Source organism: Calidris pugnax, unplaced genomic scaffold (genome assembly GCF_001431845.1).
Source record: "Calidris pugnax isolate Ruff unplaced genomic scaffold, ASM143184v1 scaffold95, whole genome shotgun sequence".
Lineage (NCBI taxonomy): Eukaryota > Metazoa > Chordata > Aves > Charadriiformes > Scolopacidae > Calidris > Calidris pugnax.
The window spans coordinates 8,855,926-8,880,115 of record NW_015090885.1 but is presented as its reverse complement, the minus strand read 5'-3'; the positions used below and the strand labels follow the sequence as shown (position 1 = coordinate 8,880,115).

Here is a 24,190-nt window from a genome sequence, read left to right as displayed (position 1 = left end):
GGGTTTAATATTTTTCCTAGAACTTTTTTTTTTTTTTTTTTTTTTTTTTTTTTTAAAAAAAGAGAGAAAAAAAAAAAAAAAAAAAAAAAAAAAAAAAAAGAAAGAATGAAAGGTCTGGAAACGAGGAGTTTTACAAGTGCAGAGAAAGAGGTTAGAGTCCTGTATGGCCAACTCAGTCGTAAGAAAACGGATGTCTGAGACTGGAAAAACCCAATGTGCCCATTACCCTGCAAGTGAAACTGCTGCCATGGCAGCTCCCATAGCTGTTATTTTATTGCTGAGCTAAACAGGTCAAACACGTACTATCACTGGGACCTCAAAATGCTTCATTTGTGGTCAGATGAACTCGCATGTGAACACTCAGTGAGTAGCAGCACATCCATAGATCTGCTCTCACCGCTGTGGATGATGGGTGGAAAACCTAATATGTGGAAGGAGGGGACTAACATAGAACAGTGAATTTGTCTTCAGGACAGTGTTTGGAAAAATATTTTCTTGCTATGAAAGCAAAATAAACATGTCGGCAAGCAGGAGTGGGTTTTTTTGCCCTGTGAGGCAAGGTAACAAAATTATCATTATACTCCAGTGAAAAGTCAACCTTATGACCAGCAGCACAAAGCTGAAGGCTTTGAGTAGATGAATCCTTGTAGACAATATGAACACACAGGATTGCTGTAAGTATATTTGCAAATCAACCCACAAATGTTGCAATATCTGTGGAGATGACAGACAAGTAGCCAGAATAGCTGCAGTGCTACCTGGGCCTTCTGGCCCCCTTAGGAAGCAGAGCAAATGGGCTTGCACCATGCTCCATGATGGTGTCAAACACAGCTTGTTTAGAGCAAGACAGGTTATTGTAACATATCATTGCTTCCTGGAGTGTAGATGTATTATCTATAGGCTACAAGTCATCTGCATCAGTGTCTAAATCTAGCTGCAATTTGCAAAAGTTGTCTGTGTCACTGTAATTTTCTTTGTCACTGGGAACTGAAAGTCTGGATAGAAAGTTTCTAGCAGGAGTTCAAACTTGACATTGCTGCCTAAACCAAACATGGCTTATGTTCAACACTTAATACTTGAAAATGTATTACACTGTGCCTTCAAATAGTACAATGTACAACAGATATGGGAAGTCATCAGATCTCTGGATTTTCTGGAAAATTACTTTCTCACTCTCTGTAGACATCATAAGGAACAGGTTAAAATTGGTCTCCCAGTGAGGTACTGTCACAAACTCGTTTTGTTTTTGTTTGAACCTATTGCATTTCTTTTCTGACTGCAAACATAAACCTCTGTATTTGTATCCTGGTAGATCTTTGTTCTGGTAAAGAATAGCACACAATTTAAGTTTTGCCTTTGACATACTGTGTAGGTCAGGCTCTTCTGTCTGTGTAACACGACAGATTTTGAGAAGCATTAAGCGTAGTGGAGTGGTTGACTTCCAATGGTAGGTGGATGCCTAAAGTCTCTGCGCCCTTGGTCATCACTCCTTCATGTATTGTTTTGCCATCTGCCTTCACGAACACTCTGCAAGTTTAGAGATAAACTCAGCATTAGCAGCAGAAAAATCAGTGCACTTAATCAAGAAAAAACAATTGATTCAGGGCAAAGGCACAAAGTGCTTCAAGGGTCTGTTTAATATTCATTGTGCAGATTCCTGAGGAACAAATGTCAACTCTTAAAGTCTCACTGGTTGGGTTTTGGGGGAGTGGAGTGTTTTTTTACATCAAGACCTACAACAGGCTGTAAGGTAAGACTGATTAAATCAATTTCATCCTTGGTTAGAGACAGTATCTTCAGGCTTCTGGCAGTAGCCGGATGTTTGAAATATTGGCAAAGCTTGTTCTTAGTTTCTTACAGAGGAGCTACACTACATTTTCCATCCTTGAGATCATAGTTTATATCTCTGCTTCACCAGCTTTGGCTAATGCCATGCTTGACACCCAAAAGAGAGCAAGGAACTGCTAAATGCATCATCTGCTAATATCATTAGTAGTGGGGAACCTGGTACTTCTAGTATCTTCACCTTTTGATAGAAGTCCAAAGCCAGTTCAGAAGAAAGGTTGCTACAGAGTGCAAACAGGTCAGCGAGTGACCATTACCTGCTTTACAATAGCAGTAAAAAATAGTGCTTTACAATAGCAGTAAAAAAACCCATTTTATTTTCTGCAGGAACAAAATATGAAAAAAATAGTCACATCATTTAAATCCATGGTCAGGATTGTCAGTGACGTGTGAAGAACAACCCAAACTGTTGTAATAATATTCTGTCTCCTTGTTGAAAAAAAAATTCAGCCTGTATTTCTAGTGGGTTATTTCTTTAAAGTCTTCCCCATGTAAATAGTTTGGAAAATAGTAATACAAGGCTCAGCTGGCTTTAAAAAGACCTTCAGTAACTGTGCTCATCTTACTTGAAATGTTTGTTCTTATCCATCATTTATTCAAAGAGAAAAATCTTGTTTACGTGGTGAATGCCTGGAAATTCTGTTCATTTATCTCTGTCTAAAAAGCTAAGTGCTTATAAAAAACAGTCTTCACTTATGAAGACAGAACACCAGTTCCTCTCTTGACTGTTTGACCCAGACTAATCTCATTTCCCATATGGGGTGGAGCGCCCCAAGGACTGGGGGTTTTGGCCCACCCCAGCGGATGGAAAGACAGTTTGGGGCTGATCCTGATGTCATCCTGGTTCACATCTGGGGAAGACAGCAAATGCAGAGTAATGACTTCATGATGAGGATTTTGTGAAGCTGCCAATGAACTACTTATGAATCCTCTGAAAGACTGCAGGAGCGCGTACAAACCTTCACTGAGACACAAACTTCATCTGTGCAGCTTGCTTAATGCCTCTGTTGCCCAGCGTGGTAATGTAAAGACATGAATTACAAGGTGACAGGGTTTGCCTGTTGCAGGCAAACAGGTTTGTTAAACCTACACGACCTTCTGTTCCAGAAGAAACCCTTTAAGCAAAAGGCTGGCTTCTGCCCAGATTTAAAAAAGGAGATTGCTTTTCAATGGGCTGCATTAGCAGGAGTCTGTGACCAGCTGGTGGGAATGATCATGCAGCCCGTGATAGGCTAGAAAAGAGTAAGGCTTGCTCTAATAAGACCTTTTTTTTTTCTTTTTTTTTTAAACAGAGTTTCGGTTGATGGGAATCATGTCACAACTTGAAGAAAGGGAAAAACCTTCTCTGGAAAGGTAAGCTACTGCTGAATGTCAATTAGAAATTGCTTCTTTTATACATGAACTGTTCTTTCTTGGGGTTTGTTTTAAGCAAAGCCTTTTTTTTTTTTTTTTAATCTTCTGTGCTATGCCAAACTTGCAAAAATTCTCATATAACAGCATGTGTCTTAAAGTGGTCTTCTTACATGCTAGTAATTAAGATCTTACTTTTAGTAAGTTGATATATTATTTATGATATCATAAAAATAAAACCACTAATAAGTTCTAGAAGTGTCGTTCTGCAGCCCTGTGGCCTTCCCCACATCTTTGCTCTGCTTAGGCCGGGTGCCGGCACTGCTGTTACCATGTGCTTCCCCACTAGTTCTGTGGTGGGCCCTCAGCAGAGGAACCTTGGCTAGATCAGAGAAGAATAAGGCTGATTCCGGCCCTCTGTCTAGTAAAGCTAACTGTATGGCTCTTAGTAACTGCAGTCGTATGTTCTTGTGTCGGTGTTTATTCACCTCTTAACTGGGGGCTAAGAGGGAAGAGAAACAGAGCTTCTTAATGAGCATTAAGAAGCAAAGCAGTACTCTGCATGGAACTGTTAAGGCTTGCAAAAGTAAAGCCAGATTTTTCAAAGTGCTTCAAGGACCTATTTTGCTATGAGGAAAATCTATTGCAGGTCTGGCACCACAAACTAGAGTCGTGTACTTTCAATGGTCTTCTGTTACTCTTCTAAAGACAGAGATTCAAGGGCAACCTCCAGTCCTTGTTTAAGCCCCAGTTGCCTGTCCAAATACACACATTTGGAAAGCTGGCCTTGGGCAATGGGGAGACACAGCCCTGATTTCTGAGCAAACTGTTGCTGTGCTGGATGATGTGAGGTTAAAAAGTGAGCTGTGCTGCTTTTTTTTCTTGGAAAGAGTTGTTTGTGTGTTTGGAGGGGTGTAGAGTGGAAGAGAGAAAAAGAGGTGAAAACATCTACTGGATCAAAATGGCTTAATGGCTTCTGGTTTTTGGTGTATGTTGTTTTGTGTCTTTTTTGGGGGGTTTGTTGTTGTTGGGTTTTTTTGGTTGGGTGTTTTTTTTTTTTTTTGCTACCATTGTTTCTGATGGGGTGTTTTTTGTGCGTGTGTCCTTCCTCCAAGTGCTCAGCTAGGCTGGATAGAAGCCAGCGCACCAAGGTGGACTGGATTTCTGCCTTTTTGGTGCTGCCAAAATCGAAAGGCAGAAATAAAGCACTGTGCTGTTTTGAAAATCTTCTGGCACAGATTGCTGCATAGCATGCTTTAATGATAACGTTTGTGTATGAAAATGTTAATTATGCAGACAGTGCTTATTAAAGTATCTTTGCGTGTCTGACTTTCCCCAAATGTACCTAACTGCTTCAGAGGTGTGGAGGGTGTGGTGCGTGTTTTTTGCTTTATATATTGTCGCATGTCCTATGGCCCTCATCCTGAATGATAAGGGGGAGTATCTGTGGCTCTGCAAACCTATGTTGCATGATACTGGTTTCTTGTTACTTCTATTTCTTCCACAATCCTAATTTGCTGAGATGCTACAAATTCCTCAAAGAAAAAAAAAAAACTTCAAACTTTAAAAAAAAAAAAACAAAACCAAAAAAATCCAACATAATTAAGTCCTGAATTACATATAGCTGTGCCAATTTGCAACCACTTGATTGATTCAAGTGTCTATAAGCAACACACTAGCTCCCTTACTCAGAATAAACTTATGATTTAGCTGCTTATTCGTGTATTCCTCTAGAAATGTAACTACCCTTACAGCAAAAGGATACGGCCAGTGTACCAAGCCATTTCGTGGACAGGAAGCGTTTTTTAAAAGCATGAACGATAAGCCTTGTTACAGTTTCATAGGTAGTTTGGATGGAGTTTTTTGTAATGCTCCTTTTGATTTTCAATGATAGTACAACAGTATTTCCATTTTGTTGGCACTTATGCATCGAAGTGTCGGGTAAGAAGCTATCTAAAATGACAGGAGCCAAGGTCACTTAGCTCTGAACTGCTGCTGCAGGACTATGGCCAGGAAAAGAAAGTGGGACAAAACCAGAGTCTGAGTATCAGTTCTCTTTTTATTCACAAAGCGATGTCTTTCTTACCCCTTTGGTATTAGCTTTTATGGCTTTCCTTGTATCTAATTTTTTTTTGGTACGTACCTGTTATTTTTGACAGACGAAACATGAGATAGCCATCCTGATTTGGGAGCAATTTTGATGTAACAAGGTTGCTGAGGCAACAAAATATTAAGTGTGCACATGTGACTAATGACATCGAAGGACCAATATCTGTGCATTGTTCAGTGATAAGCAGGGCAAGATTGACTGAAAATCAGTTTGGCCTCTCTTTCTTTGAAGATAACAGCTCTAGAGCTAATCTTGAATATCAATAGTAAAGGTGTTTGTACACCATCTAGCCAGCTATCTATGCCAGGGAACATGCAGGCATTGGAGCATGTAAGTAAGCCTAGGCATATGAGCAGGAAGTTGCTCTGGTATAAATGAGAACCAATTCCATGACTAAATTTAATTTTCGAGAAAATTGGGACATGCTGATTTGCAACACTTGGTGGAGAGGAGCTGAAAAAGCAGAGAGCCTAGGTCCAGCTGTTCTGTATAAATGCTGAATGGCTCTTGCTGAAATGATTATGCCTAAAGTACAATGAAATACATCTGATGGAGTAGAAAAGATAGAAATCAGTAACTTTCACTGATCTCCTTTCTTCCACATGTAGTTTTAAGCAAAGCTTCATTTCCTCGGGCAATATTACACAATTAATAAACTTAAAAATTTACCTAGAGTATATGGATGCCTGTTTGAATAGCATATTATTTAAGCCAATTCTTTTCTTTGATGCTGAATCTCCTGATTATGCCATTTGACCACTACGACAAATCTCGCACAGTGACAATGAACAAAGATATGCAAATACAACTTAAAATGAAAAGAAACTTGCAAATGCTGCTTTATTTAATTCTTACAATAGGGAGGCACTTTTACATTAAAAAAAAAAAAAGGAGCAGAGGTTTCATTACAACTACAATACTCTAAAATATTGTTCCATGAAAACAAAAAGAAGTGTTGTCTATGCAGGGAAATTACGTGATTTTTTTCATCTTTAATTTCATCTCTACGTCATTTATTACACTTAAACAAAATGTAAAAAAAACCACAACCAACTCCAAAAACCAAACTGGTTTTTTTCTCCTGTTTGCACAGGCTGACATAGGCATTTAGAGTATTGCTGACACTTTACTTTGTGTTCCTCATCTCATCATTTCTTTACTTGTTATATAAGGCAAAGAGGCTGACCCAAGGGCTTTCCAGAATCCAGTGGCTGATGATGAGGTACTATAAATGAAGTAATCGTGTGTATTTAACGTCAGAAGTCCAATTCAGCTCCACCTTGCATAAAAAACCTGCTAATTTTAGTCAACTTACTCTTCAACTTAGCCCAAATGAAGAATGAGTGTGTTGGGATGGGAGGAGCGCAGGGAGGGATGCTTTCCTGCAGCTATTTCTCCTCTAAGGGAGCCTGGAGAAATTAAAGCTTTTCTTACGTGCCATCCTAGAAAAGTCACCTAGAAGTCACTGGCAATTAGCCCCTGGGTGTCAGCTGTATGGTATTCCTGCTGATAAGCAACTACGTATAAACCAGTGCCGGGTAGATTTGGAGAATGTACTGAGACTGGCTGGTGTGTATCACGTTACACAAGTGGGAAGTGAAGTTAATAACCTCAGACAAAGCAATAATGTTGAAAGATGGGTTCAGATTCTGCAATACTGATGCACTAATGTTAGTTCTCAACAATGAAAGAAACCTCACTAATGTCACTGGGAATGCCTCTGGAGAAAGGCAATCCTCAAAATGAGTATTGTCACAATCCATCCTTTTGTACATACATTTCCACTTCAATGTCTCAAGAGAAGAAAGCAAACCTCAGGTCAAGAATCCTGGCAGATAAATGTCTCTCTGGTTGATGGATGAAAGCACATATTCATCGCTTACAGCAATTCTCTTGCTATTTATTTGGTTTGAGGTTAACAAAACCACTAGTTGAGCTGCACAGGGAGACTTCTGGTTGTGTGAAAATGAGTTTGGAAGTGGAAAGAACACTCAAAGGATGTTAAAGAAATATTAGAAATGCTTGAAATGAACACACCTGAGGAAAACAATACTTTTCTAATTACCTGTTCCATTAAAGTTGGCTGAACAGAATATGGCTTTACATTCTGATGTTACTAGCGAAATTTAGGCTTTCAGGTATGTCAGAAACACAGCTGTAACAGGGCTCACAAATAAATCTCATCTGGGGCTTTGTGAATGCAAGGTTTATCTAAATAAAGGGAGTATGGTGGACCATTACAGGGTGCTCATACTGAAGAGTGCTAGGTTTGTCATGAATGGAAGAAATGTTTGCCACAATTTCTCAGCTTTACCTAGCAAATTCCAGTTTGATGTCCTGTGATGAAGACCAGAGCTCCTTTCTTCATGCCATCTTTTCTGTTGTCCAAAATTGCCCACTTTGAAAGTAAATTACTTGACCTGATCTAAGGGTGGGTTCCTAAGATAGAAGAATTAAAGCTGGTACAGTATAACGAGAGCTATTTTCAAAAGTTGAGCTACTTAGAAAAACACTTCAGTTTTGAAGTTGATATACCAATATTGATACAACTTGTAAACATATTCACAAAGAGCTTGGGCTCTGGATTCTGGAGTATTTTTTCCTTTATCAAAAGCACATATTACAAAACTTGTAGAGATTTCTCTTTGTATGTTATGCTTGGTAAAGTTTAATGAGAATCATTAATATTCAAATACAATACTAAAATTTGCAACTTGCAACTTTATACTGATATATGAAAAATAAGAAGTAAAATTGGTTCTAAGCAGCACTTCCTGAACTTACTCTCTAAAGTAAATATATCAAGGGCCTAGTATGAGCACGGAAGATAAATCTAGCTTTAAGATTTATCACTGATATGAATAAAAGAGTATTTTACAAAATTTTCATGTTGATTCTCTCTTTACAGATGAAAAGAGGGGGGATTTTTTTTTCCTTGTTCTATATAAAAGAGAGGAAAAACATGCTGTTGATTATTTTTCTGGCACATCTTGAATAAAATAATACAGGCTTCATTATGACATGAAACTAATTACGCAAATTGTATCTGAAAGAAAAAAGTTCAATTAAAAATTGAATGGTTAATGCATAATCAGTGGGCATGAGTGAGATCTAATGTCATTGTGTTTAGAAATGGCTTCATCCAGATCCAGCTGTCTGTTGTTGACCTTCACCTCCATGCAGCCGTTATAAAAAGCAGTTACTAACGTAGCACCCAGAGGAACATCTGCACAGAAACACATTCAACACATTTATTAGGCCAAGGCATGCAAATTCTTATGTATTTTTCAGATTAGGGAAAACACGGGGAACACTCTACTCCCCAGCTATTAGTCATCCACGGGAGAAACGAGTAAATTGGCAGGAAACACTTAAGTTCTTCTCCCTTTTCTTTAAAAAGGCTTATCTTAGAAAGGTCAGTAAAATTTGAAATATGCATTAGAAGTCTTCTCCCATCCAGAAACCTAACAAAGTTAATGTTTTCCATAGTAGCATTAACAACAGTGAACCAACAGTTTGTTTCCTGGAGTGCACTGTTCTTGTCCTGACTTAGAGATGTCTATGGGTTTTGAGGTCACAGAAAGAACCATCTTGCTTTTGCCAGAAAGCTACTCTGGATTCAAATCTGCAAGTTCTCAGATAGGGAATGCCTGTGAGCTCCACACGTTTTACTGCTTCCTTACAGAGAATTGTCTTGGAAGCAGCAGTAAAAGACTCACTTTATCTGTTGCTCATTTAGGTATTGTTTGGGTTACAGCAACATAAGATCACAGATATGCTTCCAGGAGGCAATATGTTAAGCCCAAAATCAAGCAGGCGTTGCTCTGAGGTCCCAGGATACAACTAGATTCTTGTGCTGTAGACAGAAGGTAATCCAAGTACTTTCAGTAACTAGAACGAGGATGCCTAGAATCTGATCTCAAGTGCATCATCTTTTTTTTTTTTTTAGATACTAATCATCCTGTCCCTTCTAGAAGATAGACTTGATGGTCTGGGGAACAAGAAATGTTGCTTCCTTGTCATTTTATTTTGCTGTAGGCTGAGGTACTGCATAAGCAGTCCTGTAGATTTGTGCCCTTCGGCCTTTTTTGCTCCAGCGATAACACTGCTGTCATAGAGCTGAGCAAGTCTCATTTAGCCTGCACTGACTGCACTGAATTAATTAACAAAGAGGCATACTCCCAATGCTGTTACTCGTTCAAAGAAATGTGTATCTAAAATGGAGACTTCTGGTCTTCATGAAATGTCTGGTTTTGGTGGGTGCCTCTAATAATACAGTTCTCCACGCTGTAGCTCAGTGTGGGGATCCTCACCTACCTTTTTATAGTGCTCAGTCTCCCCAGAAGCTTTTTCAGGGGTGTGTCAGAAGGAGTAAACAAATTGGTGTAACCAAACTGGCAGTACACAGGGACCTAAAGTAGTTTTCCCATAATACTTTTTCTCTCTTTGGTTACAGAGGCTGTTGTGGAAGAGGGCCCTTTGGGTAACATGGGGGGTTTTTGTTGCTTTTTTGAGACCTCTAAGTAGAAACTGTTTACACATACAGAGGGTTTTTTGTTAATTTGCAAGCTGAAGATACCTTTTAAAACTGAGAGATTACACTTGCTTTTAAGGAGCAGCAAGTAACTAATACTTGCTGCTTAGTTATTTGGGATGCATGCCTGAAGCCAAGGTCTTAGCTCTTAAAATGCCAATTACTCCATGGTTGGCAATGTACTAGAAACAATCATTTAAATATCACAAAGATGAAGAGGTCTAAGAAATGACTGGAATCTTACTTAAGTTATTACGGCTCAGTTGACCTTCTGACTCACCTCTACTATGTAAATTCTGGCTTCATCTCTCCTTTTAAAAGTGTGAAGGTGTTACAAAAATACTGACACTTTCCTATTGTGGTATGTGATGGTACTGCACCATTAGTGCATTCTTCTTATTCTACATTGAATTTGAATTGAACTCACCAGGTTATCTGGTTTCTGAGATTTACATAACCATTCAAAATTAGAGGAGAAATTGTCATATTTGGTGCCTAAATCTTGTAACATCCTGGATTACCAGTGTATGAAGACTTGTAGAGAACAAATAAATTCCAACATATGGACCTGGATGCTGAGGCAACCACCACTTCAGACAGAGGCTGTGGTACTTGCAGTGCTGTCCTAAATCCTTTACTTCTATGCTGACCAGCAAGCCTAGAGGGTGGAACCGTAATTCCAACTTCCCCTGTGTATGCTTTCTTGGAAGAAATGCCTAAAGATATAATTTCTGATGGATACACTGTTCCTCCCCTCTTTCTACTCCTGTGACACTTGTCTCTTGCAGATAAAGAACAGTGATATCTGGGGCAGCGCTATGACACTGTAGTATACGTATAAAGTGGACGTCAGTTGAAGACTGTTGGTGGAACTTTTAGGCTTTCCTTAGGAATTGTGACTTAATCTCTCAAATACCTTTAATAGAGGATACAGAAAAGGCCTGAGAGTATAATGTTGTAACCATGGTATCTTTCCCCTACCGATTTTCAAGTTTGAGTCTTATGCTTTGAAAGATCTTCATCTGTGGCAGTGCTATATTTTACAGATAAGCATGTGTACATTTCCTGCACAAATAAGGCTTGTACATGTCTTAAGACTGGGGATAGACTTGCAGCTTGCTTTAAACAAAATATTTGCTGTTTCAACACACTTTCTGTCTCATAAGATTGCCAGTCATCTCTTTCCCAGCGTTTAATTGCTGAAACTACACTCCTGACTTCTCCTTCTGCACTTCTCACACTTAATTTACTTAAAAATGCCTGGTTTTCTTACATACTTGAAGCAGTTCCTAAATTGTGCCAGCTGGTGGCATTTCAGAAATATGCAATGCTCCCTCTATCCAGCTCAAAAATCAAGACATTTTCCAAATTCAAACCTCCAGAGAGACTCATCCCTTTTAATGGGACTAATAAGGCTACTGTTGAAAACCAGGCTGACTCAAAAGCTGAATAGACTGGATGGAACAAGAAGCACTTGGGAGGGGGGAAAAAAATCTGCTTCTTTTTATACAATTGTAGGCTCTTTCTTGCTTGGGTAAGGGTGAATATAATCGGGCTTGTACAAACAATCAAATTAATGAAAAGAAATATAATTCACCTGGCAGGCCGCCCAAGTAGGTAACAACATTTGCCATCATGGCTTGATGCAGGATAGACAGTTGCTCTGGATTGCTTCGGTCTGTGTGGGAATCAACAGACAGCTCCAGTTGCTGCCTGGTTACTAAAAGTCCAACCAGCACTTTCCTGGGTGTACATAACTTCTTTGATTCCAGCTGTGCAACAGTGATGTTTCCAATGGTCACAATAATTTTCTAAATGGAAGAATGGTACGTCACAAAAGATGTCACATATAACTTCCACACACAATTATATTTAGTTCTGATGCATTCTAAATTTGAAAGTAGAAGAAAAGCAAATGATAGAGCCGTACTTCAAAAAACGGAACCTTAAGTTGGAAAAGTTACCAAAGCTGATGTATAACTTTCACCTTAAAAAGTCTTTGACTGTGGTTCAGAGGTGAAATCCTGTTTCTTTTAAAGGCAAAAGGAGTACCCCTACAGCTTCAAAGGTAACCAGGTGTTCACTACAGGTTCTTATTTGGGCAAAAGCATGGATTAGCCATGGTGTATAATCTATCTTGGGGTACTTGATGTAAACAGATGTAAATTGAAACTTAAGAACAAAAAGATTTGCTTATAAATTGAAACTCACATGATGCCCTTACTATAATATCATTATTCTACTTCTGTGATATTCCCCTTTCCGCTTTGTGCATTTGGAAGGAAGGGTCAAAGAAAACATGATGCCATGGACAGTACCTGACACAAGAACACTTAGTGCTTCCTCACTGCTGTAGAAATTCTTAATAGTAACATATTATCTGCACATCACTATATGACCTAAGTGCTCTTCAAAATATTAATTCAGCCTACCAGCTCTGCTGCAAGTGTGAGTAGCTTTTTTTTTTTTAGTTTTCACAAATGGAGTAGTAAGTTATGTGAGACAAAAATAAGAGCTGTGACTTCAATGCGTATCAACGGCTACAATAATTGTAAGATCACCTGTGAGTCAGAGGAGTTAGAGTCCACTATGGACAAAGCCAGAGGCACTGTTTCGTTAGAAACCAAGGCAAACATAACACCAGTGTCTGTAGATGGGCGAATAGTCATAGTCACGTTTATTAGCCAATCTTCAGCACTGTCAAGATTATCTGTTTTAAAAAGAATAATTGAAATTAATAAATCCATCTGCTAATGAAAAATTAATGTTGTTAAAAATTAGTATTTAATCTGCTCCCACTGCGGAAAAATTAGTACCAATCTCCAGAAAGAGCAGTGAACTTTGGAACTTTTAGAAACAACTGCAATTTAAAAAAAAAAAAAAAGCCTGTTCCAGAAATAGGTAAGCAATTTTCCTGTATTATAAATGCACAACTGTGAAACAAAATCAAATTAAAAAAAAAAAAAAAAAGGTAATCCAGAAAACCCACAACCCCCCCCTAAACTTTAATCCTGCATCTTCCCTAATCTTCTGTGCCTATTGGACTTCTTTTTTTTGCTACCTTCTCCATTTATAATGTGGAACAAGTGCCACATTCATTAGAGGTCAGTTCAAAATTTAACCTAACACCCACCCCCCCCCAAAATTTACTCATAAATTGCTGCCACTAAGTAGAAGATTAGCAGTTCTCATACACTAATATATTTCAAAGCAGTTCCACTATTAATATATGCAGGTGCCTAAAGTGACTATGCAGATAGTGCAAATTTAATTTCATATGACGCATTCATAGTAAAGCTAATATAAAAATTACTATTTAAAAAGGTATTAGTCATCTTTTCTATATTTTCTTCCAGTGTCTCTTCCCCATTGCGTGTTCCTAAAACATGAGGTGAGGTCATATTCCTACACAAAGCCAAATGGGCAAGGAGAAAGTGGGCTACAACAGCTCATAGAAGGGCAGCAGTAGGTGTGGGCAGCTTCTCGGGTTTAGGGGTAACAAGTTATAGGAGTCATTGCTGATTGCAGTGGTGTGTTTAGTTTTGTATGTAGTTTAGTCTGTGTGTGTCTCCTTTTTTTTTTTTTTTTCTTTAACAATTCATCAGTTTCAGTACCAGTCCAGCGAAAAACACAGAAATAAACAGAAAAATACTTACTATAGTTTATCTGAAACTCTGCCATTCCAGTGCCAGGATAGAAGGATCCTCTCTCCACTGCTACTAAACAGTGTTTGCTTTGTTTTTCTTGAATAACTTCCTTTACACCTGAATGTCCCTGATTCATCAGGTTCCAGGCACGAATGCATCCATCTAGCCGAGGGTTAATCTGTAAGAATTACAGCATTAGATATTTGCATTCAAAGTTGTTTTAAAAATGTTAATAATAAACCATTACTTTACGTATCAACTTATTTTTGCTAGCCATATAGGTTACAGCACTGATGCTGGGAGAAAACAAATGGCATGCATTTAGTACCTGAGCCTTCAAAAGGTATTTTTGATTTAATAGCATTTCCCATTTTGATGCTAGTGATCTGTACAAAATAGATTGCTTCAATTTCTAACACTCATGCTGTCCTTCTGTTTAGGTCAGAACAGCTTTTCTGTAGCTGAAAGACAATGATCACTAGCACTGTTCCTTGTTCGAGGTTTCACCTTCTCCAAAATACAAAGAAATTTCTGGAATTACTTTCTATTAGGTAAGGGGATGTTGTTGTATTGCTTCATATTTTTTCTCTCTGCTTCACTTCTGAGCAAAAATAGATTTAAAAAAAGGAAAGGTGCAACCTCTTCTGTACGGTTACTTTTTGCCTCTGTTTAGACTGACAATTAGTCTGAGGGCTCCTGGGCTGAGAAGAAGAGAGTTGCAACAACTTGACTGTACTAATCCCCAGCATAAGACAGAGCTGTCGAGGATAGAAGACTAAAAGAATCGTGGGCCTTGTCTAGCCTGGGCTGTTATAAAACCTATTAAAAATGAAAGCTCATTGTGCTGCCTGCATAGTGAATTCCATACCTATTCAGAGCCTAGCAAAAGCCAGCACAAAAAATATGAATCAATCTGAAATGCTCTCGCAGCAGAAGTGGTGGTGATTTAGGGAACCTTAAAGCTATGGAAGGAAACAGGCTATGGAATCCTGAAAGATTAGACTGTAAATGCTGTGGTTTTATAACTGAAACCTAACTGAAGACAGATTACAAAGCTTCATGCATGTTGATTTTCAAAACAGTGGTTTAATAATCTGATTTTCATTTTCTGAATGGATTCCATGCCACTCTTTCTTCCTCTGACTACTAAGTAAACAATAAAAACTCAAGCAAATAACAGACCAGTATTAATCAACATTACCTGTTTAACAAGACTGTTGCCCACTTTGCGAGGTAATCCTGCAATGTATACCTTAGTTTCCAAGAAACCCTGTGATTGTTTAAAAAGAGTTCCTGGGCTGTTAATACTCATCACAGCTTCTTTAGCTATTTTTACACTGATGCTGTGTTCTAGTTCTTCAACTGATATCTAGAAATAAATACAAAAAAATTACACACATATACACACAAACATGTAGAATATTTTGAATACTAGTTACATATGCCTGTATGAAACATTACTAATGTTTTTCTAAACCTGTAAAATAGTTTTAATGCAGTCAACATCTAAAGCATATTTAAACTTGAATCATAACAACTGCCCATATCCATGGATGCTCACAAGGAGGATATCTTCCATTCCAGCCCCATTCTATCCTTGGGAAAACCCATGCAGCTGATTAGTTTGCTTTATGTGCTATGGAGCTTGCAAGATTTCTGCAATTGCTCTATATCCAATCCACATTTGGCATACAGTTCTCCGTATCACTGCAAACTTGCTGCAGAAGATTGAATCTTCTGATGAGACATAGATACAATAGGTTCAATGCTTGCTTCTGCTCTTATTAGGCATCAAAGCACATTTTTAATCTTTAGGAAGTTGTACTGAACTGAAACAGGAGGTCTATGTAGAATCCTAGCTTGCCTTGCTCCCCTTCAAAAACTAACAAACAACCTAACTGATGTCAATAATTTGGTGTGATTTATAGATAGTGTAAGTGAGCAAGGTCTTTCATCTTAGGTATGCAAGCTTGAAGAACAAGGTGGATTTCTGGTCTAGCAAATGTAAAACTTGCTCTGTAAATGAAGTATCTAATAACTATGCACTTCACCATGCAATCACATTTTTTAATATTCTGCTGCTTTGTTCTTCATGAGTACAAAGAATAATTCCTATGTTGCTAGCTAGTGGCAATTACCTCTTTCTTGATTGTAAACAGGTGCCACGATTTCCCAGGTGTAAGACATTCTTGTGCACTTCTTGGCTGATTTTTTTAAAATCTGGGATTGAGGGCACCATTTTACGCCTTTTTAATAGTTGCTTAGTTTCTCCCTATTTTACTTATCAAGACAGAATGTTTCCATAGTGGGTTAAAGGAAGGAAAGGAGAGAGGAAAACCCAGCTTACTATATGCCACAGTCCATCATTAATGGCTTTGCCTCCACTGGTGACTTTTGTTCCAAATTCATTCTTGAATTGAATTTCAATCTTTCCATCACGTAGAGCAAGCAAGATCCATGCTGTATTGTCAAGGGATTCTGCATATAGTATAACTCCCTCTGCATCATATGTCCGAAAATCAAATTCTGCTGTAAATCTGAGTTGTGAAGAAGGAATCTTAATAAGAAGACAGGAAACATGAAATACTGTATAGCCTAGGATAACTCATTAATAGGGTAAAAAAAGTTCATACAGAGTTACAAAAAGGTTAATATCTATCTGAGCAGTTGTGATATTTGCACACAATTAGTCAAAAGCAGAATCTAATGTAAACCTTGTTCATGTGAATCCAGTGAACAATTCTGAGATCAATGCTGTGAGCTGGGATTTGAAAGAGCTTTGGTTCAGTCTCCAAATCTGCTATGAGCTTTACATGTGAAGGGTATCACACCCTCTTGAGTAAGAAATACATGTAATATTCCTATCGCTTTTTGTGGAGATGTGATGCAGAAAAAATACACAATCTATGATGTGCTTCAGTACAACAGGGTTGTCAAGTGTCACAAGTGTCCTACAACAATTATAACATACAATTTGCTTTCATTTTTTTTTCCATTACTGCTGCCTTTTATATGTCATTCTCTGATTGGAGGATGTGTTGTCTAGATCTTGGCAGGTGGTCGAAGATATGTATGTAGCAAAATCATGATTTACATTATAGTACCTGTACAGTGGAAGAGAGAGTATAAGTATTGCAAAAAATGGTCCTTGTCTCCTAGAACTTTTGGGCTAGATTAAATAGATTAACTATAAAAGGAGAAAACATAGCATTTGGAAGTTAGAATTCGCTGAAGACAACAAAATAAACAAGTAAGGGAGCTGTAATTAAGAGCCACTACTTTGCTTTCAGTCTTGTTCTTTGTCCACTAGATGTCATTGTCTCTCGTGCAGATCCACAGAAAAACTATTCTGTATTTACACAGAGACTATTAAGATAGCTTCAAACATTTATCATCTTAGAAAGGTCTTCCAGGAGAGCATTAATGCCCGGTCAGCTTGGAATAGCAGTAGAGGAAAAAGTTCTTAGTATTTATGTCCTTCTGTAAGGTTCTGAGGCTCTGGGGATCACCAGCTCAACAGCTGCTGCTGCCGTTACCCTCAAATTGTTCGGTCAGTAAGTCAAGGAAAACTGAAATTTCAGCTGCTGCAGTGAAGAAATCCAAGAGTAATAAAGGGGTCACTACCATTAGCTGTAAAGGAAATCATACAGACGGTGCTGTGCTCTGTCGGTGTCCTTGGAACACCCTGTGAAAGGAAGCAAGGGGGTGGGGGAAGCATTGGCCTGGTTTTGTTTCTCAGCAGTATGTGTGTGGCATGTCATAGCTTCTACCCAGAGCAGAAGTGAAGCATCAGCAACATCCAAATGAAAGTCATTCCCATATATAACTGGAAGCTGTACAGTAATTATTTTCCTATAACATCTGAATTCTGTGTTGAGAATTCTAAATGCCTTCCTGTATCTGTATCGCTGCCTCTCGCCTTCCCCAGGCCCTGCTCTCTCCTTCAGGGGAAGAGTAAGCTTCTCTCACAAGAAAGCACCCATATTTTTGCTCTTTTGTCCACAAACCAATGGGACCTAGTGCCTGTTAAAATTACTGCCCTCAATCCTCTCCCTCTTTTGCTCATTCAAGTCTGCATCTCTTTGAGCTCCTTCTCCCAGTCCATACACCTCTCCCTCCAAGAGCAGTGGTGACCAGGGACTAAAATGGCTGGCAGGCTCCCACCCTGTTATTCATAGACACAATCCCACCTGAATGCCAGTGGTGCACGTCTTGCCCTAGCTGTGCACTGTTTCCTGGCTGGGACACAGCTGCTACTGGCTGGTACCTGCTTCTGAGGTATCTGGAAGATACTTGCTGACCTTTTAGTTTTGCCATGTAAGAGAGCTGCTGTCTATTTGGATGAGGTGGCTCAAGGACACGGTACAACCAATAAGGGATGCTGTAAACTGACTCCAGACACATTACTCTTGCCTGTCTCCTTTCAAATGACTCAAGCTTCCTCTAAGTGCTAGTATATGTAGGAACCCAAGTTAATTCATTCTCCTTATAAAGCTATCTTAACCAGTGAGGAGATGGTGATATAATTTATGCATGCAATGCACTCTTTCTAAACCCTCAGAAAATTAATAGAAACAAATGTCTGTAATTTTAATGCATACTTTTATCAATAGCAAATGCTTACCTCGTGACATTTGGCAATTTAAACTTTAAGTACAGAACAGGAATTCCTGTAAATTGCTCTGCCAGGTAAAGCAGTTCATAATTCTTTTCAAGGTTCAGTGGGATACACGCAGTAACAGACTGAAAATGGTAGAGAATAAAACAAGCTGTTAATGCATTGTGATAGGAGTTGCTTCATGAACTATTGTTGGCTGTTAGCCTGTCACTTTTTCTAAAGCAAGGGCTTTTCTTTTTTCTTTTCTTTTCCTTTTTTCTTTTCTAAAACTTGAATACCTATACAGAAATGAAGGGCTGTGTTTTTCTTTTTGCTTGAAATGTCCACTTATTTAAGCTGTTGGAGGATAATCCAGGTTGAAACACAGTTCTGGTGGATTGCAACTAATATTTAGTATTTGAATCAAGAATTCAAATCTTCCATCAGGCACCTTCCTTTTACCAGGGACTTGTGACATCCACCTACTAGGGTCCTGCCAGACACGATTATTAATGTTGTCTGGAATCTAAACCTGATCGGTTGTTAGAAGTGAACGGTGCCAGAGCTGTGTCTTGAGAAGATTTAATAAAAAATAAAAAAAACTTTTTATTATTTTGGCAGTATCAATCTACAAGTACTCATAGCTGAACAATCTCTAGTACTACTAGAATCATTTATCTGGAATAATAAGTAAGAATTTACAAGTGGATTAAGTAATATTTTAATAGAAAATGTTTCCTTCCATCTGGCTGTTCCCTGAATATGTACTTCTCCTATTTGAGATCTGGAATGTTGATGAAATCAACATCACAATTCCTGCTGGAGTAGCACTGAATTAATATTTCTGAGAACTGTTAGTCGGGATATGATGCTCTTAAGATTACATTCTCAGGAAAACTGTAGAAGAACTTCTAAGTATTTGCAGCCACTGAAAGGGCTACAACACTCTTTAAAACTGGGACTAATCGTAATTCTCTAGCCAAAATCAATGTGAGTAAACACAGCCGAATGCAGTTGCAATGATGGGGGGAAAAAATGGTGCTTATTCTTTCAGGTATTTATCTACCTGAAGTTTTAAACATAGACGTTTGTATCCAGGAATAATGTCTATTTTATGTGTAGTGCAAGTTTAAACTAGTAAAACGTTCAGTAAACAAATGTCAGGTATCCATTCTAAGGCATTGTTGGATTCTTTGTCTTCTGAAACTGTGACGTTATATTTAAAGTAATACCTACAGTCTTGTTTTAAAAGTAAAGCACTTGGATTTCCTCTAGGTACAAGGAACTAGGCTCTGCATGTGGAGAGAGGTGGGAAGACTCTTCTAGAATGTGGTTTAAAGCACCTGCCTCATTGACTAGTAGGAGTCTAAAAGTCTCTGATCTAGAGTTATCCCTCAAAACACCCCTTGCTTATCTTTTATATGATGGCAGTTGAGTAGTCCTACAGAAGAGAACAATCCAGAAGAGGTGCAAGGGGCTTTTCTGTTCCCAAGATGTGCTGTACTTTGGTAAAAGTTAATAATGTAGTTCTCAAACTCTGACTTACGTATTCACAATGTAGCAATTTCATTAAATGTACAGGTGTTCATCCTCAATTTTATGGCTACTTCATTTTATGTCTGCTAGTGTCACTAGCCTTTGGACTGCATATATTTTCAGCTGATAATTTTTTTTTCAATTAAAAGGCCTGAATCTAACTTCCAGGTAGAGTTAATCACTTTTGAACAACAGTATTGAAAATAACATGTAATGAGGCTAGAAGATGCTCTTCCTATTTCATAAATAAGCAAAATGAAATGTGACTGCAAGTGTTGTTCACATATTTCAGAAAGTACAAGCAGGATTTAATATGTACATGCTAGAACTTGCATCAGACCTTGTTCCTACAGTTCAAGCCCAATTTTGTTATACTGTGTTAGTGGTAGTTTTGTGCTGGCAGTTATCTGAGCTCACCTCACATAACAAGTCTCAGCCTGCCTGAACCCTTCAAAGTACACAGAGAACCACTCGCAAGAAAATCCTTGAACTGGGAATCTCCAGGGTTTCAAACCACCTTCTACTAAGAAGTGTAAATTTTAAAACTGAGCAAGATGATCTGATTTTGGCTTCAAGATGTTCTTCAATTGGCAAGTACTACCAGGTGGTTTTTCTTAAGCTACAGCAGATGAGAACTGTGGAAAACAATCCATTTTTTTAACTTTAACAGGCAAAGCGCAGAATAATTCTGAGAAAGTGAAAATTTTTGAGAAGTCTAAGGAAAACCTTAGAACACATGGACAAATGGAGTATTCTGGCTCTGAGTAAGCAGAACAGCAATTATTTGTTTGATAGGAGAAAGCTGGGGATTGTTCTGGAAGCAGCAGGGAATAAAGATGACTGGCTCAGGCAAGCTTCTTGAGGCAGGACTCATGTAAATGAGCACGGATGAACTGAATGGTATACAAACCCCTATGGGGTCATCTTTGTGAGCAAAACCACAGCTCAGAGTCCTAGGCAGTCTCTCAGCAATTCTACAACCTCTTCTCAAATAGCTTCCTATTTTCCTTAGTCTAACTTATCGTTATCAAGAAATATCCAACTTTGTGATTTTCCACGTGGAATTTTACATAGTGCAGTTTTACCTCACAATTCTTCATGTCCTTAGAGAGCTTGAACCCTTTCTTGCCATCACAATAGCAGCTATAACTTCCTGGAGAGTTTACACAGAGTTGAGCACAAATGTTTTCAGCACATTCATCAATATCTAGGAGAAAGGGAAGCATACAGAAAGTTTTATTCAGATTATTCGTGGCACAGACTGAAAACTAACACAATAAATTAATGAACTAGATGGGTTCTCTGGCACAACATGAATCCAATAGGTGACTGTTGCTCAGTTACACTAATGCTAATGGATGTCTCCCATGTAAAATTTACAATCCAGAATTACCTACTGGGTGTATGAGACCAGTAATCTGACAGAAGCCTTGTGTGCAGAGCTTGGTCTGATTTGTGAGGCAGTAAGAAGCTCAGCTGTAAGGTGGCTGAATTAGTGAAAGAGATCTCTATAAATTGCTACCATTTATGGCATAAATGCCATTCTGGGTCAGTCGCTTCCTTTCCCTATAGATGTCATAAGAACTTAATACTCTTAAGAGTATGGCAAGTATGTGGAGAAAGGACGTGCTTTATTCACTTAAAACCAAAATAATATCAGGGCAAAATACCTTTTAAAATAACATACAAAGATATCATAAATAATGACGTTTTATAAAGCATCTATTTGTGGAGACCAATTTGATTTCAGCTGCAAATAAGCTAAACCAATTAAAGGAACTTCATTTTCTATTTAGTAGGCTGTACACAATAAATAATTTAGAAATGAAAGGCTGTGTAAAAGGCAAATGTAACTGCTACATTTCTAATATAAAAACAAACAAAATCTCTCCTGGACAACAGACTCTAATGAGGGTAATTTTGGGGCCTCAGATTAAGGAAACTGCAATACCTGTTTTCTAAAAAATGGCACTTCTAATGGGAATAAATGATTTTGTACTAACGTGTACGTTTTAAAAAATGTGGTTTATACTATGCTAGGTTTTTTAAGATTAAAATACTTTTTTGGGGGGGGAGGAGAGAGGGGAAAAAAAAAAAAAAAGAAACCCAAACCAAAAACAAAGAAAGAAAACGAAAAACTCAAAACCTTATTGGAGAAACTGTTACTTTGCACTGAGCACGCATACTCTCCTTCCAAAACAGGATACTATCGTTTAACAGTTTGTGGATGCTATTCTGAGTTCTACTTCTGCTGCAGTTAAGGATCAAGGAAAAGCTGTTTTATTGCCAAGTGCTAGCAGTTCCTACATTTTTTAAATGGCCCACAATGCATTAATAAATTGAGGAAACTGGTATCATGTTTGGCTGAAGAGTTCCCTGTTGCTAAAATATCTCCCCTTCATCACCTTTGCTGCAAATTACAGTGCAAGGGGTCTGTGCTCAGACTTACTCTCCCTCGTACATGATCTTATCAGAAGAAAAATCTCTGCTGTTTTGAACTGCAGCTAATAAAGCCAAATTCTGCACAAGATGCAGCCTCACAGTGTGTCAGTTTTCCTGCTGATATGGCAATCTGATGTGGGGCTGTATCGGCTACAGGATTCAAATATAGTCTTTTGCTGTGTTTACTTGATTTAGAACTCCTTCTGCCCACTTCCCATTCTACCCTCTGATCCTCAGAAGCTGGATGGACGTTTATATAGGCTGATCTATTTGATACCAACTGTCATGTTCACCCTTTGCATGATCTACTTGGGACTCTTCCAAGTAATTTCTATTAGCTCTGGAATGTCTGCTTATCTCTGCTGTCAAGCTGAGAACCGTCTCCTCCACTACAGTGAGGTTTTCCTCCTCCTCTTTTGGGAAAGAGTTTTCAATGCCAATTTGAGCTAGCTTAGCAAATTTAAGAATGATTGCACTGCACACTAGAAGCCTATCAAGTGTCTTGGGCATTCTACTGGAAGGCATGGGATGCAAAACAGGAGCTGTAGAATATTTATGCTGTGCCAATGTGGCACTAACACTCTACAGCCAGCTCCACCACCTCCTTGCTTCAATTTCGTTAGAAGAGCGCTCTCTCCTTCCAGGGCTTGAGGCATAGGAAAGGAAATAAGATGGAAGTTCTCTGCATTAAGATCATGGTACCTCTACAAACAGTGAGCTCAAATCAACTGCTCTGTGCACACTTCCACTGCCTGCCCGGGGAGGGTTCTCTGAGGATACACTGGGTCATAAAGACATGTGGAAGACTTTTGACCAGCAACTGTTGCCAGAATGTTTTCCCGTTTTGGGGAACGGCTTGATATGTATTGGAAGACAGGTCCTAAAATCTAACTGGAGAGTTGATGACTGGCTTTTTGGATTGTTCAAGTTCTAACTGGTGTTAGGTATGTAGCTGCAGAAACGGTTACATAAGAAATTCTGCTTCTCTCTACTCCTTCAAGTGGTTCATCCATCCAAAATGTCAGCTAAGTGAGTAAAAGGAATTGTTAACATATAAATACAGTACTGAATGTTTATTCAAGTTGATCTGACATTTTGCAAAAGTTTTCTGTTTTGCATCCTCTGACTTGAATTAGTTTTAAATAATGAGCATATATATTAAATCACGACTGTCACAATCAATCTCTTCAGAGATGAATGTTTGTGTTTAGAGTTTTATCTTTGCTGAGACTTGAGAAAGCTGTCCTATTAAAAAATGATACTCTGCACATATATATATATATATATATGCACACATGTACAGACACCTGCAACTGTAAATTACCAACCCTCTACTCATAGTTAAATTCTTATTTCATCTCTGTCATCAGCAGCCCTACTTAGGGGAGTAAGATACAAGGTTGGGTTGCAACATCTAAGTGCATATTTTGGAGTCTTATTCAAGCTTCTTTCCATATGCTTTGTAGATAATGCTTGCACATTAGTCCCGTGGCAGCATTTGGGCAGCTGTTAAGAAATACTTTGCTGATGCATATGTGCAACTGATTGACCCCTCCATTTCCTCCAGCTACAAGAGTACCTCTTACTCTTTCGTTTGGCATGCATACTCCTTTCCATTTCAAAATCATTACATTGTTTATGGTCTTGATAGGCGTTGACTAACCCAGTAGATTGCAAGCTCAACTTGGTGAAAGGGATTCTGCTGTGAAAGTCACTTCCTAATAATTGGTGACTGGCAATCTGAAAGCTTATCACACAGTTTGATAGATGAATTTTTATCATTAAATCAATTACTTGGAGACTTGCACCAGTCTTGCAGGGGTGTAAATTTCCATTACCCAAAATGAACCTTCTGCTCAAGGGTAAGATCTCCCTCCAGACTGTACCGTAGAGCAGAAGGACAGGCAACTTCTTGGATAGGTATGAAGTTTCCTTCCCCAGCAGATGTTCTGGAATCCCTGCTCAGTCCTAATGGCAGCATCTCCTGGTGCAGAGCTAATTGTCCTGCTACTAAAATGCTCACATGCACAGGCTGGAGGGTACCAAGGTGTTTTGTTTTTTTTTTTTAAAGTTTGTTTTAATCATTTATGCTATAATTATCCTGCCTTTTTTTTTTTTTTTTTTTTTTT

General features: G+C 38.5%; 1 protein-coding gene and 1 long non-coding RNA gene across 2 annotated transcripts in view; one reads left to right on the top strand and one right to left on the bottom strand.

The window, feature by feature from the left end:
* The window catches only part of LOC106891084, a 44,852-nt gene that overhangs the window by 5,985 nt on the left and 14,677 nt on the right, over positions 1–24,190 (top strand). The window contains exon 2 of the long non-coding RNA XR_001412627.1: positions 3,138–3,198. This is a non-coding gene — a long non-coding RNA (uncharacterized LOC106891084). The remainder of the gene's footprint in view (positions 1–3,137; positions 3,199–24,190) is intronic.
* The window catches only part of PROS1 (protein S (alpha)), a 33,919-nt gene continuing 15,851 nt past the window's right edge, over positions 6,123–24,190 (bottom strand). The window contains exons 8-15 of the mRNA XM_014947350.1: positions 20,705–20,826; positions 18,111–18,229; positions 15,834–16,023; positions 14,688–14,855; positions 13,496–13,664; positions 12,401–12,549; positions 11,437–11,650; positions 6,123–8,531 (exon numbers count right to left, since the gene is read on the bottom strand). Of these exons, the coding sequence (XP_014802836.1) occupies positions 8,386–8,531; positions 11,437–11,650; positions 12,401–12,549; positions 13,496–13,664; positions 14,688–14,855; positions 15,834–16,023; positions 18,111–18,229; positions 20,705–20,826 (1,277 nt within the window). The 3' untranslated portion in view covers positions 6,123–8,385. The remainder of the gene's footprint in view (positions 8,532–11,436; positions 11,651–12,400; positions 12,550–13,495; positions 13,665–14,687; positions 14,856–15,833; positions 16,024–18,110; positions 18,230–20,704; positions 20,827–24,190) is intronic.